This window comes from Pongo abelii, chromosome 10 (assembly GCF_028885655.2).
Source record: "Pongo abelii isolate AG06213 chromosome 10, NHGRI_mPonAbe1-v2.0_pri, whole genome shotgun sequence".
NCBI classification, from domain to species: Eukaryota; Metazoa; Chordata; class Mammalia; order Primates; family Hominidae; genus Pongo; species Pongo abelii.
The window spans coordinates 107,522,918-107,541,296 of NC_071995.2; the positions used below are offsets into that span (position 1 = coordinate 107,522,918).

The window sequence follows — 18,379 nt, forward strand, 5'->3', positions numbered from 1 at the left end:
TGCAAGGCCCTGGGGAGAGCGAGATGCTCTTCAAACAGGAGGGCCAGGGAGCAGGAGTAAGGGCGGCCGCAGAGAAAAGCCAGGAGTGGGAGATGGGGCTGGCCTGTCATTTGTAAGGAGGCAGTGCTGGCCCAGGCCTGGCTGATTTACCAGATATGGCCCGGGGGACAGTGTTTCTTTAAGTATCACTTGCTCAAGAATGTGAAGGAGCGCCAGGCCAGTAAGGGCAGCACCTGCGAAACTTTATTTGTACAGAAGGCAGACCCACCAGGTGGGAGCCGGCTCTGGTTTCCTATACCCCAAGCTTGAAATTCTCCTGCAAATCTCAGTGGGGTTTTTCCCCCTAACTGCTGAAGTTTCCGTCAAGGGAGTCTTGAGTTTGTCTCCTGGGAATATAAGGGAACTAAGATTTGGTTAAGGACACATCATGTGGCTTTGACCCAGAGGGAGACAAAGCAGAAGAGGGTGATTGTCTTGACAGCATCTCAAAGGGTTCTCTCTTTCTATTCTTGACTTAATAAGGCAGAGCTGTTTCTCAGGGGAATAAAATGAGCACCAGAGACAGGTGAAACCACTGACGGGCTCAGGGGCAGTGGGGCTGGCCATGACCTCCAACGTGCTGTCCTGTTTCATGCGACAGTAACTCAGGGAGGGAAGATGGGCCGTATTCTTAGGGAGACAGTCCCAAAGAAGCTCTAAGCCCGTGTCCGTGCATGTCATCCCCCAGCCCTCCTTTGGCTCAGTGACTTCCTAGGGGTGGGGTCCCTGAGTGTCCACTTGGTATCTGGGGCTTGCCTGGAATCAGAGCTGATGATGACAACTGGGGTCAAGTGTCACAATCAAAGACAGGTGGGAGAGACTAAGCTCAATAGGGACTCTACCTGGAGAGGACCAACGACTTTTCTCCTTTGGTGCTTGGCGTCCTGCGACTAAAAGCAAAGGTCCATCCCACATCAAGTCCGCTCCCACCAGCCAACTCCTGCATCTGGAGTCCCGTTAGGTTCCCCCCTCCCACCAGCCGACTCCTGCATCTGCAGTCTCGTTCATTCCCGCTCTCCCAGCCTCAGCAGGTTGGTTTCATCCTCAGCCCCGCCTCTCTGCCCACTTACTTTGCTTTGTTTATAAAATGATACGCTTCATTCCAGTGGGCGAGGAGGTCTGTGGTCTCTTCATCGTAAACTCGGATGTTATGATATGCAAATAAGCCAGGAAAAAAATTATCGATTTCTCTGGTAACATTTAAAATGTAATCAACCCTGCAATGAGAAAAAAATAAACAAATTTGGAGAATCTGAATGAGAAAGAAAAGCAAGGTAATAAAAACTGGCAGAGAAAAGAAAAGGAAACACACATTAACCAAGGGTCATATGTTCGTGGCGGGACTTTGGTTTTTCCTTAATAGCTACGTTTTTTGGTATTTTCTAAATGCCCTCTCGATGGTGAGAATGTGTTATATTTATACTAAGAAACCAAATTATTTTAAAGACCTTATAAAAAGAAAACTCAGTTTAAAGCATTCTGGAAAATTAAATATGTGTTACTTAAATTTATAACTATTCATGACTATTATGAATATACAGAGGCTTAAAAAAATCCCAGCATCTTCACTCTTAAAGAGCTAAAAAGCAGACTATATTCATCCATTATCTATATCCTTGGGAATTGCCTTAAATCCTTTTTTGAAAAAAGGCAAGACAGATAAATAAGTATTTGACAGGGTCTGCTAACCCAGGTTCTATAGTTCTCTAAACTTAATCAATACTTTTACTTCTGGAAGAAAATAATGTCAGGAGTTAGAAAACATCTCAAATAGGCTTCATAATATTTAGACACATGCTTAAAAAAATACCTAAGAAAATCATTAATTTATTCCCAGCAAGACGAAAGCACAGAAGAGTATGGCCTTACGTTTTAAGAATATTTTCTGTTGAAAGAATGCATCTTAACCGGTAGTTCTAAAGATGTATTTTAAGATTTGTTTAGTCTTGATTTTTAAACGTGGTAATTCTAGAATGTCATCATGTCAGGCCCACAGAACGGTGATTTTGTGGCTGTGTTGTTTAAAAAAGAAAAAAGAAAAAAGTCCAGACATCTGTTCTTGAAGGTCTAGATTGAAACATTTTTCATCCCTGCTGAGTGTTTGTCAGACTACAACAGGCATATGCTTCTGGCCAACACTGAGCATAAAGTCGCAAGATTCCCACCAGGCCCCAAAGCATTAGCTCAGATAGAGCCCAAAGTGGCCCAGGGATCAGGGTTGCTGACTAACGCGACAGCCAGCAGACCTCTGCGTCCACACTAGGGTTTGCAGCAACTGTGCGGGGCAGGGAGGTGGGGTGGGGCGGGGGAGGCAGCACAGAGCCTAATCAATATCCAGGCGGTCCTACAGCAATTAGAGTGTAATTTTAAGTTTTCCTCAACCCACACAATCACGCGAGACTTCAGCACAATCTAAACTCCATGAATTATTCAGGGCGTCGTGTTTGGAAGCACATCTGTTTAGCTATGCACATCAACCCCTGGCAGCCACTTCAGAGACCAGGGTGCAGGCAATTACAGGCAGGCAGCCCCAAGGTCTCCCCCTCCATGGCAGAGTGGAGGGTTTCTAAGCTGCCTGGAAGGACAGGGAAAGACAAGGGGAGGAGACTCACCCTGAGCCCTGCAGTTCCTCCAGATTGGATGCATTCCATTCAGAGCCCTGGGAGACAGATCACACAAACTTCTGTGAGTGTCACATGTCAGCCTCAGAGCTGCTCAGGGGATGCATGGTTTGCCCTAGCTCTGGCGGTGAGGTCTTATTTCATGGCCCCATTGGCCTCAGAGAACAGAGAGAACCAGCGGCTGATATTCAAGGAGATTCCTGAGTGAGTACTCACAGCATGAGAGGAAGGGAGGGAGGGACGGAGGGAGGGAAGGGTCCCGGCCCTCACTGGCCCCTTGGCCTTAGGGAAACAGCAAGTCCAGGAAAACCTGCTCTCCGTCTCCCCACTTCCTTTCCTAAGAGTCCAGTGGGGTCCTGTAAGCAGAGGCAATGACCTGCGACCTCCCACCCAGGGAAGGGCACGTTCACAAGCCACTAATTAAAGCAGGAATCGTTCTACCTTCTGGGAAGTATTTTGGCAGTACTGAAAAAGTTCCCACCCTCTGACCCAGTAATTCCACTTACAAAAAGCTATCCTGAGGAAATAATCAGAACTCACACAGTGATTTAGGTAGGAGGATATAAATAATTCTTTGTAATAAACCAGTGGAAACCACCCAAATGTCCAATGGGAAAAAATGAGTAAAATAAATGAGGCTGGATCTTCACGATGGAGACTTTAAAACAAATAAATTTTGCAGAATATTTAATGACAGGCAAATACCATGTAAGGAAAAAAAAAATTTTAAAGAGAGGAGGATACAGGACTATATAAACATAAACAGTATGATCCTTTCCTTCTTTGTTCCTTTTTAAAGAAGTTATATATGCATTTTAAAAACCCCAAAAAACAGAAGATGGGAAAATAAATAGGCCAAAATGTTAACAGGGACTACCTCTGGATTTGCAAGATTGGGAATGCTTTTTTCTTCTTTAGATTTATTTCTATTTTCAGACTTTCTGCAACATGTTTTAATTTAGTACTTTTAAAAAATGGTATCATTGAAAAACCTTCCACTCCCAAGCATTCAAAGGACATGGAACAGGGGAAAAAAAAAGAAAAGAAAAAATGATCACTTTCCTCTTAGGAAATGCAAACAACATAGTGTCATAAAGAGCAAAAGAATCCACCTTTGTCTTCCTCAAAACTTCCTTTCCCAAGTTCCCAAGAGGGCAGACCCTCAGGACCGGGGGTGGCGGGGCCCTGAGCAAGCTGGCAATGTGCGACACTAGCTGAATTTTCATATTTGAGGGAGAGGCCCAAACATAAAAATTCCTTTAGTATCTCTCATGGAAAAAGTGACATAAAGCACCGAACCACACCAAAAAAATAACGCAAGTGCCGCTGAAGCTGAGCGTCCTCTTGCTGTGACTGCCACCTAGTGGAGAAAGACAGGACGAAGGTGCCTTCTGTTCCCTTCTCACCAGGGAAATCAACAGACTTCCAGGGAGATCAGTGCCCAGGACTGCCCACACTTTCAAATCCACACATGTAAATACATTTTAATCAATAACTATGAAATATATATAGATTTGTATACAGAAATATATTAAAAATATACATATCTACATATCTACATAGATATCATGACATATACATAACTCTTAATTACTTCCTACAGAAAACAAAGTCTTTCTCGTCTCTAGTAGTAAATTTACTTCCTTAGCTTTCCCAGGAAGCACTTTCTTCTCTAACAATGGTTACCATTAGTTAGCACTACAAAAACTGCACTCGGTGCTTTAAATATGTATTTTTAATTTTATTTTATTAAAAAAATATTTTTTAGAGACAAGGTCTCACTATGTTGCCCAGGCTGACTTCGAACTCCTAGGCTAAAGCTATCCTCCCCACTCAGCCTCCTGAGTAGCTGGGACTACAGGCATAAGCCACTGTGCCCAGTTTGTATTTTATTTAATCCTCATAGTCATCCCTTGGGGTACAGGATGAAGAAAAAAAGAGGGAAAGTGACTTCTTCCAAGTCACATAGCTGCTGAGGCTGAGGAGTGGGAACCCAGGCCCTGGTGGGCCCTGATTTTCATTACACCACTAGGCCTCTCTAATTTTAGTAACGTGCCTTCCTCTATAGCCTCTCTGACTCTGAAAACTTGCCAGTTGCCTTCTATGGAGATTCACAGCATTAAGACAATCTGAGCTAGCCGTGGAGGTGCACAGAAATCAGTACAACCCACCCAGAGCTACAGGACCAGGGTGAGGGCTTCCAGCGGCCCTGGAGCCGTGCATGGAAAAGCTGTCTGGACAAGCTCAGCGGGAGCTCCGTGTCAGCTGTGTGATCTCTCCTCCCTGTTGTTTCTCATGTCTCAGGATGCCTAGGCATAATTCTGGGGTTTGGTGAGGACACTTCCTTTAGTAATTGGGGTTTTTTAGCCCACAAACCACTTGGAAGTAACTGGATGGGGCCTATGTGTTAGCGGCTGAAGAAGACAAAGGGTTTGCGAGAGTCTGAAACACATGCCAGTTGACTACGCCAAATAGCTCCCAAACAACTCCCCGCAGCTCAGCTGGGAGCCACGTCTCAAACAGCTGGCTCAAGAGCAGATCAGCAGGCTGCAGGCCAGAGAAGGGGCCAAAGAGGGGAGCTCCTGCCAGCCAGGATGGAGGTTCTGGCAACTCAAGTTTTTTGCCTGCTTTTTCTCCGGGACTTGCTACAAACTCCAAACAACAAGGGTCTGATTTATGTCCCCCAAACCAGATACTGCCAGGGCCATGCCTCTTACGAGATAAAGATGATCGAAGATAAGGGAGGGCTTGTCCATCTGTCCCAAGATAAGTAGCATCTCATTGTCTATGAATTCCTTGAATTCCTTCAAGTTACAATTCATCTGTTTCTCTAATTCATTACGAATCTGTGGAGTAGAAAATATTAGGAAAAGTGATTTGTAAAAGAAAACAATCGTCCACCTCAAAAGAATTAAAGTTACAATGCAAACTGTGCCTATTTCCAAAAAAGGTGGGTGTTTTTTCTCTTTCTGAGTAATACATTTAGATACACGCAACATACATGCGTGGGTGGCAGAAATGCAAGTTACTCAGCTTAGAAGTAAGCCCAACTGGGTAAAGTTTATTATTTCAAATAAGGAATTTGATTTCCATGAGATCTCTTCTACCAAGTTTAAAGCGCTTTTACTTTTTAATTAAATGTCAAATACATCAAATAATCTAAAATCAGTTCCGTCTTTCTTGGAAAGATATCACAATCTGATTTTTTAAAAATGTATTCATTAATTAAAAGCCAGGGCTGGATGGAGTGGCACTTTGGGAGGCCTTGGTGGGAGGATTGCTTGAGGCCAGGAGTTCAAGACCAGCCTGGTCAACACAGGAAGCCCAAGTCTCTTTAAAAAAAAAAAAAAAGGTTACATATGAACTTTTAAAATGTCAATTTTAACTTCTTAGATCCACCCAGTTTAATCTCTTATTAAAATTCATTGCATGCTTTGAAGAAAAAGCAATGGGGAAAAAAAAGTGATCCAGGAAAAAACATGAAAAGGTAAAAAGGTAGAGAGAAATTATTCTAGAATTTGGTACTTGCAGGTCAAGCTGTTATCCTGTGGAGAAATAAGTCTGCTGTCTCTTCCATAAAACCCAAGGTAATAGGGAGCAGAAGAGAGAACAAGGGGGTGTTATTAAAACAGGTCAATGCTTCTCGGTGCAGTCTGTGGATCTCATGGACTTCTCCCCAAAGGCCATATAGGTGAGGCTCACAAAGGTCAAGAAATTTGCTCAATGTCTCATAGCCGATAAGCGGCAGATCTGGACTCAAACTGGAGTCTGACTCCGAGGCCTGATACGATTGTAGAATGAGGCAGAAAAAAAGCCTCCGGGGGCTGATACCAGAGGACAGGTAAAGACAACCAGGTGTCGGGCCTGCTTTTGCTGCACTTTCGGGAGCAGGACACATGAAGGCTGCATGACCTCTGACCTGCAACCAAGGGAGGAGTTGTCTTACCTCTTTGGAAGTCACATTTTCTAGATCCTGGCTCATCATGATGCTTCGGAGCTTGGCTTTGATGAGGCGCTCGGTCCTTTCCCCTTCAGTGGGCCTGGAAAGAAACGATGTTTAGGAGAGCAAGGAGCTATAGAAAGCTTGCGGTCGGAGGTTACAGGAATGCCAGATGCTCCTGGGTCTAAACAGAACACGGCTTGGCAAGGAGAGCACACTTCTTGGTGTGCATGTTCTCAGGCAGTAGGGAGAGGTGCACAGAAAACCCGCTGCAGCTCTAGAACTCCCACGGGAGTCAACAGAGCGGGGAGCAGGTCAAGGGGGGAGAGGACAGTGTGGAAATTCACTCCTTGCTCAGATGCTCTTAGGGCAGGATGCTGGGATGCCCAGCGCAACATCCCCAATCCCCTGGGCCCTTGAGTCTGCTCAAACATGTCTGGGCATGAGGACCTCACTGTCTCAAGGCAGCCCGGCCCAGCTGCAGCAGATCCCATTATTCCCTTCTTCCTCAGAATCAAAATCTGGGTATTTCCCTGCTCTGGTTTTAACTCTAGGGGACACACAGACCAGGATAATCCTTCTTCCCCATGATGAATCTTCAAATATTCAAAGGCAACTACCTTTCCTTCGTGATTTCAAGGCCCTCTCCTAATGTGGCTTCCCATCCTTCAGGTCTCTGCCCTCTGAACACGCTGTGGTTTATCCATAGTCTTCCCAAAATGCAGTGTCCTGGAGGAACACCACACTGTGGGAGCAGGGTCCTGACCCCGAGGGGAGGGGCGACCAGCATTCTCCCTAACTAGACTTCAGCGAGTGTGGCCTCTCCACGTCAGCGCTGTTGTAGGTCACACGACACAGGTCATGTGGTTCACCATGGCTGCTGCTAAGGCAGGCTGCCCTCACCAGTTGTGTTTTTGGATCCAAGGAAGCAGAGGACACATTCCTAACTCTCCTCAGAGCAGAGCGGGAGGCTCTGGGAATTAAGTCTCTGGTAATCTGAAGAGAAAAGGCCAGACCACAGAGCTCTGCAAAGAGTTGGGGACACAAAGGGCCACACATTCCTTTGAGAGTCTGATAGGAGTTATGGAGCCCGTCCCCAGAAATGCATTCACCAAATTCATCAGTAATTTTTTTTTTTTTTTGCATGGGACAGGGGCCTGTGTCACAGACCCCTGCTTTAAACGCTGGTTCTGAGAAAGCTAGGGCTCTCACTCAAGGGACTCCAGGGGAGGTGTGGCCCAGTGCAGGTTCAGGGTCGGGCACAGGGCAGACGGGGGAGAGGCAGGTGCCTGTGGGCTTGGGTGCGCTCAGACCGGAGGCGCCTCACTTACTTGTCCACAAACAGTGCGGGGGAGTCGGGCCGCGTGGACTCCAGGTCCTGCATGGCGTTCCACTCGTTGATGCAGCTCTGCTCAGAGCTGATGCAGCTCTCATAGTAGGTAGCCCAGATGAGAGCTACACCCCCGGGGAAGTAGTTGTGCCTCCGGGCCACTTCGCAGGCCTTGTGAAGCACCTGCAGGGCAGACCTGGGGCGAGGAGAAGACAGGTTCAGGCCTGGGAAGGCACAAGAGATGAGGGACTTTCTCCTCTGACAAAGGGGTTCAAATACGGGAAGGGAAGGGCAATGATTGATTGGTTGATTATTTCTTTTTGGGACAGAGTCTCGCTCTGTCACCCAGGCTAGAGTGCAGTGGCATGTTCTGGGCCCAATGCAATCTCCGCCTCCTGGGTTCAAGCAATTCTCCTACCTCAGCCTCCCGAGCAGCTGGGACCACAGGCGCCCACCACCACGCCCAACTAATTTTTGTATTTTTAGGAGAGACAGGGTTTCACAATGTTGGCCAGGCTGGTCTTGAATTCCTAGCCTCAAGTGATCCGCCTGCCTCGGCCTCCCAAAGTACTGGGATTATAGGCGTGAGCCACCATGCCCGGCTGAGAAGTGCCGTTTGTAAAGGGCTCATTCTTGGAGTCGCACTTACACGTATGGGCGCTGGGGAATGCATATATCCTGAAACATTCAGCCCGCCAGGGCACAGAGCTAGTCTCTGGGACATATTTACTGATTGAATCTAAGAGTGGCCAGAACACCCCACATTATTTCCAAAGAGCAGCAGAAACAAACAACAAACTACTTCATAACTCTTCCAATCAGGTGGTTCACAGGTTATTTTACAACCCATCAATTAACTCCAGAGAATTAAGAACTGCTCCTGAAGCGTGGTAACCCTGAACATATGTTCATATGACCCACATTGAACATAAGACCCACAATTAAGCTTAGCAGCTGGAAGAAAAAGTCTTTAATATGCAACAGAGACATCTGCCTGCATTCTAAATAATTACATTTCCACCCATCCCCCCATCAACGTTCTAATAGCTTAGATGCTTAGATTTCTTAAGGAAACAAGTTCTAGAAAGTCATTTTAATACAGAAACTAACTGAAGAGGTTTGGGGAGCAGACTGGGAAACAATATTAAGAATCTATGTTTTATTTAGTCACCCTCTTTTACTTCTTCTTCTTCTTTTTTTTTTGAGACAGAGTCTCGCTCCATCGCCCAGGCTGGAGTGCAGAGGCGTGATCTCGGCTCACGGCAACCTCCATGTCCTGGGTTCAAGTAATTCTCTTGCCTCAGCCTCCTGAGTAGCTGGGACTACAGGTGTGTCCCATCACACCTGGCTATTTTTTGTATTTTTAGTAGAGGCAGGGTTTTGCCATGTTGGCCAGGCTGGTCTCAAACTCCTGACCTCAGGTCATCTGCCCACCGTGGCCTCCCAAAATGCTGGGGTTACAGTTGTGAGCCACCACACCTAGCCCATTTTACTTCTTTTTACAAAAATATAGGCTGAGGCCAGGTACAGTGGCTCACGCCTGGAATCCCAGCACTTTGGGAGGCTGAGGTGGGAGGACTGCTTGAGGCCAGGAGTTTGAGACCAGCCTGGGCAACATAGTGAGACCCCATCTCTACAAAAAAAAATAGAAAAGTTAGCCGGGTGTGGTGGCGCATGCCTGTAGTCCCAGCTACTTGGGAGGCTGAGGCAGGAGGATCACCTGAGCCTGGGAGGTCAAGGCTGCAGTGAACCATGATCACACTACTGCACCTCAGCCTGGGTGACAGAGCAAGACCCTGTCTCAAAAAAAAAAAAAAAAACAACAAACCCCAACCCCCCCAAACATTGTGAATATACTTAATGCCGCTAAAAATTGTGCCTTTAAATATGGTGAAAATGATAAATTTTATGTTACATATATTTTGCGCCTCCCTCAACATGCACATACGTAACGAGCTTCTTGGTAGAAGGGGTTTTTCTATTCATGCTGTCGGCTAAGAAAATATTTCTAGGGAGTTCAAAGTCCCTAAAACCACACTTACCACATGGCCTGGACAGACACAGGCTTAAATATGTGCATCCTTCCTGCCGTGCTCACGCTGAACCCACTGAGAATAAAAAACAGAGAGAAAGGTATCTGTGGTGAGAAATCAGCGCCTTGAGTGAAATCACTCTGGGAGGAGGCAGCCAGCCCACCACACATGCTGGGAACAAGCGCATCTCAGGCCACATGATGAGGGATTTTACAGAACCCGCTTTGGCAGAGACATGGGCAAGGGCAGAAAGAGACACTTTCTCAGATGAGGAGGGCTTGTTTTTAACCCAGCACTGCGAGTTCCACCAAAAACTGAAAGCCTGGCAAAGGGTGCCAGGTGAAGACCTCCAAGAGCATCTATGTTCCTATGTGGTTCCTGCCTCCCTGCCAGCTCCTGTCCCATAGGCCTGGCTGTTCCTTTTTGTAATTGCATGGAAACTATATTCATAGGATTGCACGGAAAATAATCAATATATAAAAATATCTATTAATACATTAATATAAATATGTTAATATAAAAATACTAATATAAAATATAAAAAATTAATACAGGCCAGGGGTGGTGGCTCACGCCTGTAATCCCAGCACTTTGGGAGGCCGAGGAGGGTGGATCACCTGAGGTCAAGAGTTTGAGACCAGCCTGGTCAACATGGTGAAACCCTGTCTTTATTAAAAATACAAAAATTAGCCAGGCACGTGGTGGCAGGTGCCTGTAATCCCAGCTATTCGGGAGGCTGAGGCAGGAGAATCACTTGAACCCAGAAAGTGGAGGTTGCAGTGAGCCGAGATCGTACCACTGCACTCCACCCAGGGTGACAGAGTGAGACTCCGTTGAAAAAAAGAGAAAAAAAATTAATACAAAGGTATTAAAATTAAAAAGGAAAAATATCCCCATAACCCCATCACTTAAACAACAAATCAAATTTTTATTTTTCTCTTCCCATCCTACAAGGCAACATAACTCTGACCTGCTTAGAATCCCCGTGTCAGGCCACTTTCCTATTCTGTTTCTTCCCACTCCTCACCGTGCCCACACCCCTCCTTGGGAGTGAACGTGTGCGGACGCTAGATGGCCCCTCATCCCCTGACTGCCTGCCCGGATGGAACTGGTTCATTCCTCCTTTGTGGCCCCCAGGGTGGCACTTGAAACCTTGTTGTGCCTGTCAGTTGTATGTCTCTCCTTGTACCCCCAAAGCTGGTGAGTTCCTGCTGCACCACATTCATCCGTGAACTTTCAGGACAAGCCCCATGGAGGGCATGCGGTGAGAGTTCACTTAACTCATCGAGGTGGCGGATGGGTATCAGTTTATCGCTGTCTTGAACTTCACACAGCAGCATATCTCCTGTAATCGCTCCCACTGATACTTCATGAGCTAAACTCCCCAATCGGATGTCCAAAACATACCCTCCCTCGTGCAGCTCACTCGAGGGCAATATGATTTCTCCCACTGTGACACTCCCGCCACACGTGTCATTCAGTGCTAATGATCATCCAAGGATGCCCGAACCAGCTCGTGTTTCAATGCCTACATACAGTGAGAGAATCTTTTAAAGAGACCTCCTTACCCATCTCCATCAAGGTGGATTTTCGTGTCGCTCCACAGTCGAAGAACCATCCCAATGGTGCAGCTTTTACTGCGAGGGGGGAGAGAAGACATGTGGAGTCAGCGTCTACCCACGTACATGCACAGCCTTTCCAGCTCACCACCTGGTCCAGGACAGGCTGTTGGACGTATGTGTGGGAGTAGGCTGTCTGCATAGGAACTGTTCACTGATGAATTCTAGAAGACACGGGTCTGGGACGGCCCTGTGGACACAACTCCGTAAGTGCTCAGCTGAGGCTCTTGGGTGCATTATGGGCTGACCGCACGCCCACTCTACAGCAGGGAGGCAGCCGCCCAGGGCTGGTGCTCTGCTGGCGGAGGCCACATGGGTACTTGGCGGTACACAGGCAAGCACCAGCAGCCAAGCCCGGCCTGGCGTGTCCTGGGTGGCGGGGAGGGGAGCGTGCTCACACTGTTCCTGGAGCTCACTTTTGGACCTGTGCACCTGCGCCTTTAGTGTGGCTGCGGTTTTACAACCTTGCTTAATCTGGTTTTGTTTTGCCCATCCTACCAGTGAAATGAGACCAAATGACTGCAGAGACTGGCGCCACTGAAAAACAGAGGGAAAGAAAGGGCTTATCAGAGAATCCTCAGATTATGATGAAAATTCTTCAGGCATTTAAAAGTCGACTTGTGAGAAGCCGCTGTAACCGTGCCAAGGCCCAGCTCCGCGGACCTCGGGAATCTCATGCTTCCATCTCTGCTGCTGCCAACACCACAGTCATGTTTTATGTGTGCCCGTGTGAATGGGGCCTCTGGGGATCACAGACCCAGCTCCCCTCCCAGGTAGCGCCCTGCCCCATGCAGGACTCTTCTCAACCCCATGCTTCTATATCTGTGGGGAAGGTTGTTTCAAGCCCTTCCGGCCAATGACACTCAGGCTTTTGGGTTGGGCAAATTCTCAGGTCCCTCTGTGCCATCCTACCCACTCTAGAGGGACTAACTAGTATTTCTTTTATAGCACTGCAAAATAAAACTTATGTTGGGCCTCACAGAGCTCTAGGGACCACAAGCCTGTGTCAGCGCCAGGAGGAGGCAAGGAAAGGGTCCCTATGGAGCTCAAATCCGATAGACAGAAGCCAGGTCAGATGGTGCCCTGAGAACGTGCGGTCTAGAAGACCCAACCTGAGCCCTGACGACCCTCGCCAGGGACTGATAAGGAGGTGGGTACAGCACAGAGAGCTGCAGAGAGCACAGGACAGGGGCAGGGCCAAGGCCAGGCCAAGGCCGGGCCTAGGCCAGGGGCGGGGCCTTCCAGGGCAGGTGGAGGTCAAGGGGGCAGGGATAAGACTGCCCATAGGAAACAAGGGGCACATGAAACCATGTGGAACCTAAGCCCCTAGACCGGCCTCCCTTGGACACGGATGCACAAGAGGCTCAGCCTACGGGGGACTTCTGCTCACGGCCTTCAACTAGAGCCAGGAGCACGGAACAGGGACCATGCAGGACTGCAACAACTGCACGCATCTCCTATCATCCCCTGGCTGTTATTTTTGTGAGTTTCCAGAGGTCCTACAATGATTAACAATAAGATTTCTACAAGGAAGGAAGACCCATGGGAAGCATATTTTTCTTTCTTTTTTCTTTTTTTTTTGAGCCAGGGTCTTGCTCCGTTGCCCAGGCTGGAATACAGTGGTGTAATCACAGCTCACCGCAGCCTCGACCTCCCAGGCCTAATCAATCCTCCTACCTCAGCCTCCTGAGTAGCTAGGATCACAGGCACATGCCACCATGCCCAGCTTTTTTAAAAAAACTTTTTTGTAGAGATAAGGCCCCACTATATTGCCCAGGCTGGTCTTAAACTCCTGGGCTCAAGCAGTCCTCTTGTCTCCACCTGGGGAGCATACATGGGAAGCAGGAAAGGGATACATAGTAAGGGAAGCTGAATCTTTTTAGAGGAAGAGTGACCTCAAAGGATAAAGTGGGTGGGAGCAATTGCAGAAGAAGAAAGCAGGCTCCAAGTTTCTAGGGCCTGTATAGCAGGAACAGAGAAGCCAGATGGGTCTGGAGGTCCAGGCAGGAGACCAGCCTATTCCAAGACCCCATCGTAGAGTCCTTCACCAACGGCAAAACACTGATGTGTGGATGGTGGTGTACGCTCATGGCATTCAAAATGTTCCCAATCCAAATCGAAAACATAATCCTGCTCGGGTGTGGTGGCTTACACCTGTAATCCCAGCACTTTGGGAGGTGGAGACAAGAGGACTGCTTAAGCCCAGGAGTTTGAGACCAGCTCGGGCAATAGTGATTTTTTAAAAAATTATATAAAAAAAAAAATTAGCTGGGAATGGTGGCATGTGCCTGTGGTCTCGGCTACTCAGGGGGCTGAGGTAGGAGAAATGATTGAGCCTGGGAGGTCGAGGCTGCAATGAGCCTTGATTTCACCACTCCAGCCTGAGTGACAGAGCGAGATCCTGTCTCCACACTTTAAAAAAAAAAAAAAAAAAAAGGGAAGGAAAGGGAAGGGGAGGGGAAGGGAAGGGAAAAAGGGAAGGGAAGCGAAGGGGAAGGGGATAGGGAAAAAAGGAAAAGAAAGAAGAGAATAGAATAGAATAGAATCCAAGATTGAACCCTAAGGTGGCGTGGCTGCTCTGGTCTTCCCAGGATACATATGCAGATATAAGACTCTGAGTGAGGCCAGGTGCAGTGGCTCATGCCTGTAATCCCTGTAATCCCAGCACTATGAGAGGCCGAGGAGGGTGGATCACCTGAGGTCAGTTGTTCGAGACCAGCCTGGCTAACATGGTGAAACCCTGTCTCTATTAAAAATACAAAAACTATCCAGGCATGGTGGCACATGCCTGTAATCCCAGCTACTCAGGAGACTGAGGCAGGAGAATCGCTTGAACCCGGGAGGCAGAGGTTGCAGTGAGCCAAGATCGTGCCACTACACTCCAGCCTGGGTGATAGAGTGAGACCCCATCTTAAAAACAAAAACAAAAACAAAAACTTTGAGTGAGAGTGCGCGAGCCTGCTGCAGGAGCTGCCATTCCGATGCTGCCTTCTGGAGAGCGTTTGGACTCTTATGAAGATGCCCTCTGGGGGCAATGCTTGTCTCTTCCTTTTTTTTTTTTTTTTTTTTTTTTTGGCAGGGGGAATAAAAAAACAAAATCCCAAGGAAGGAATTTAGAAAAAACAAGTATATTGCTTCCTCAGCAGGCCAGAGACTTCTGGTGGGGACCTGGACTTTTTTTCAAGCCAGGAAGGAAGACAACAGCCTGGTGCCCGGGCAATGTGGGAGCTGCAGGAGAAGGCCCAGTTCCCAGCCCCCGGGATTCCCTGGGCACAGAAGGCAGCTGTGTCAGGCCCAGCGACAGGAAAGACTGCTTAGTTCTGGTTCCCGTCAGGCCCCTGCTCATCTTGGGTGGCCTCTCGACCTCCCTCTTCAACCTCAGAGACCTGCCCTGGCCTTGGGGTCGGTGCCCACAGGTGGGCCGTGGCTCCTGCTCGGAGGGTGCAGAGACTCGAATCTGAGGGAAGAGCATGCAGGAGAGGCGAGGGAATCACGGGGAGAGGGACCTGCAAGAACTTGAGGGGAGGCAAAGGGAGGAGAGGGTGGAAAGGAAGAGCACCATGGGGGCGGTGCAGACGGGCACACGGGCCAGTCTCCTCCAGCCAGGCAGCAGTGGAGTGGGAGTGCACGTGTGTGCATCTAAGGCATGCCCATGACTGCTGGCCTGTGAGCTCTGTGAGACTGCAGGTGTGTCTGCCATGCTCCCTGATGTGGCCCCAGCACCTGGCAGGGCGCCCGGCACAGAGAAAGAGCTAACAAGTCCATACACGATAAACCTAGGAGTGAATGAATGAGCAAGGCAGTGTACAGGAAGAGAGCTGCAGCCTGCTGGGAAAGAATGAGTGGCATCTACTCACTAAGCAGGTAGACAGGAAAAGCCCTGCCTCCAAGTCCCAGCCCGGCCACTTACTGGGATGAGCCTGGGGTAATCCCTGCAGCCTCGTGAGCTTCTGACTGTCACGTGTAAAATCTGAGGTAGGACTACCCACCCTAGGGGGATGAAGGAGTTAAATGAGATGCTCACAGAGGCATTTTGTAGGTGTGCTGTACTCTACAGTCAGGAGGACTGGGCTTCCACACCACTCCCACGGTTAGGATCAAGACAATGGGCACAGGCCACGGAAGGCCGATTTCCATTCGGGATCAGAAAGCATTATTGGAACAGGCCACACTTGCGAGTGAAGTCCCTGCCTCAGAAGGATTCAGAAAAGCCGGACAGTCACTGGAAGAACAATTAACAACCGCAAGACGGTCAAACACTAAACACTGCTATGCCTCAGAACCGTACAGATAATGGCCAAATAGATGGGGCTCTGGGCATTTCTGAGAGCACCTGCCTGGTGGCACCCCATCCTAATGGACCACGCCCTCCAGTCTCCAAGTGGCTCTTCAGAGTTCACATCCGAACACCTCCTATGCTACAGGTTCTTCTAGCCCCAGGTTCCCAACCACCCCAAGGCCACAGATGCCAGCCCCAACTCCATCTCCTACATGTGTCACAGGAAACTTTCTCATAGTGCTATTTATTATGTACTGTGGGGGTGGGGGCCATGTCATAAAAGAAATGTCCTCCCTTTTTTATTCGTTTCCTTCTAACAAGCATCAAAGTCTCAGTCGCTAGCATGTGACTTACAGAAGCTCTCACGGGAACAAGACAAGACCCCACTGTTACCATGACACTCACAGCCTCCCTGACTGGTTTCTGCTGTTGACTCTGCCTGAAATGCTCTTCAAATGCACCTTGCTGCTCCGCCTCCACCCTAGAGTTCGCCTGACTGCCCACTTGCCCGTTAAGAGTTGGCTTAGGCTTCACTCCTGCCAGAAAGGTCCTGCCAGGTGCTCTCAACAGTCACCCCCTCCTGTGGTCTCACAAAACCCCAGCACCTCTTGGTCACTCTCTCCCTCCTATCTGGTTGTGACTGTCTTCCACGATCGCTTAGAAGCTCTCTGAGGCCAATAACTGTGTACTGTTGCTTCTTTGTTTACCTGGGCCTAGCCCATTGCCTCATACACAGGAGAATGCAAATAAGTCATATGCTTAATGAATGAGTCGATGAATGAATGATGAATAAAGGGAGTCTAATCTAGTTCTAACAAAACCAGGTTTTGCAATGATCTCACAGGCATTCATTTATCTTGAGATGTCAGGGGAGTGATTCCACCCTCATTTCACACACATCTTGGGGTCAATGCTCTAACTTACTTGGCCTCCAGTTAGTGGGAAATTACAAGCTACTCTTCAAGCCTCTGACTAGGACCTGCCATGAAGTACTTGGGAATCTGTGGAGTATCACTGTGGAGTCAGGTGTCTGAGGTGAGGCCCACCAATCTCCATACTTCTCCATGGGCCCCTCTGCCTGGGAGGGACTCCCTGCTTCCCTTGGCAGACTCTGGCTTGGCCTTCTGGGTTCAGCGTTGCTATCACCTCCTTCAGGAAGCATTTCTGGCTAAGGTGCTCCACTCTATAGCAGCTGGCGTGAAACCTCTCTAAGCAAACAGCATAACTTTCTGTCCTCTCAATTGACTCTGAGTTCCGAGAGCACAGCCTGGAGCTGGCACGGTGCCTGGCACACAGAGCTGAAATGGCACACCCTAGTGTTCCCAGTGGCTCGACTCCCCAGGCTCTCCATCAGGACGCAGTCCTCTCCCACCTCTGATGGATATGGGACCATGGAATCCTTTGTCCAGCAGCAACTCTTGCCTCCCTCACAGAAGGGAACACCTAGCCCATCAGACTCACCTTTCCTTACTGGAAAAGTCCACTCCCAGCAAGATATTCTCCTCGGTGTCCTGGCGCCCGCTGCTGTACACCACCACCATGTACCGGACCCGATCCGCCCAGGCGCTCTCCAGGCGCACGGCCTGGAACAGGGCAGACATGCTCTCACTGGCCTGCTTTTGGAGGTGGTGCCTCCCTCCCGTCTCCAATGCAAGATCAACACTTTCAGTGTTCTACCTTTCCCTCTGGGAGTTAAAAATGAAGAGAAAATTCTTGGCTGGGCATGGTGTCTTAGGCCTGTAATCCCAGCACTTTGGGAGGCCAAGGTAGGCAGATCACTTGAGGTCAGGAGTTCGAGACCAGCCTGGCCAACATGGCAAAACCCCATCTCTTACTAAAAATACAAAAATTAGCTGGGCATGGTGGCGTACGCCCGTAATCCCAGCTACTCAGGGGACTGAGGCACGAGAATCTCTTGAACCCGGGAGGCGGAGGTTGCAGTGAGCTGAGATCACGCCACCACACGCCAGCCAGAGTGACAGAGTGAGATTCCGTCTCAAACAACAACAACAACAAAACATAAAGAGGAAGTTCTTGACAGCAGGAACCAGGCCTCGTTTCTCTCTGTAGCACCAGGGACGCCGCCTGGCTCAGAGGAGACACCCAAAATGCAAGAAATCAGTAAACACACGAAATCCAAAGAAAGTTCTCATTTAGCTTATTTAACAACTGCTGTGGAGACCTGTTTCATCCCTCCTCCCGCCCCTCTGGGGAAATGAGGAGTCAACCTGGCTTTGGCTTTACTGCACAATTTGAGGAGAATTTGTTGTAACCTAAAAGCTTTTCCTCCTATCATTCACGAATGGTTCCCCACCAAGTTTCACAATTAAAAATTAAAACTTGCTGGCTGGGCACGGTGGCTTACACCTATAACCCCAGGACTTTGGGAGGCAGAGGCAGGAGAATCATTTGAGGCCAGGAGTTCAAGACCAGCCTGGGCAAAACAGCAAGACCCCACATCCGCAAAATTTCTTACAACAATTAGGCAGGGTGGTACACACTTGTAGTCCCAGCTATC

At 48.6% G+C, this 18,379-nt stretch overlaps 1 protein-coding gene across 7 annotated transcripts in view; it reads right to left on the reverse strand.

The window, feature by feature from the left end:
• SSH1 (slingshot protein phosphatase 1) overlaps positions 1 to 18,379 on the reverse strand; it is a 75,040-nt gene that overhangs the window by 17,002 nt on the left and 39,659 nt on the right. For all 7 annotated transcript variants that reach the window (XM_024256687.3, XM_063712246.1, XM_054527621.2 and 4 more), the window contains 8 exons: positions 17,323 to 17,444; positions 11,532 to 11,600; positions 9,973 to 10,038; positions 7,932 to 8,126; positions 6,607 to 6,700; positions 5,378 to 5,506; positions 2,652 to 2,698; positions 1,110 to 1,256 (listed from right to left, as the gene is read on the reverse strand). In XM_024256687.3, the coding sequence (XP_024112455.2) occupies positions 1,110 to 1,256; positions 2,652 to 2,698; positions 5,378 to 5,506; positions 6,607 to 6,700; positions 7,932 to 8,126; positions 9,973 to 10,038; positions 11,532 to 11,600; positions 17,323 to 17,444 (869 nt within the window). The remainder of the gene's footprint in view (positions 1 to 1,109; positions 1,257 to 2,651; positions 2,699 to 5,377; positions 5,507 to 6,606; positions 6,701 to 7,931; positions 8,127 to 9,972; positions 10,039 to 11,531; positions 11,601 to 17,322; positions 17,445 to 18,379) is intronic.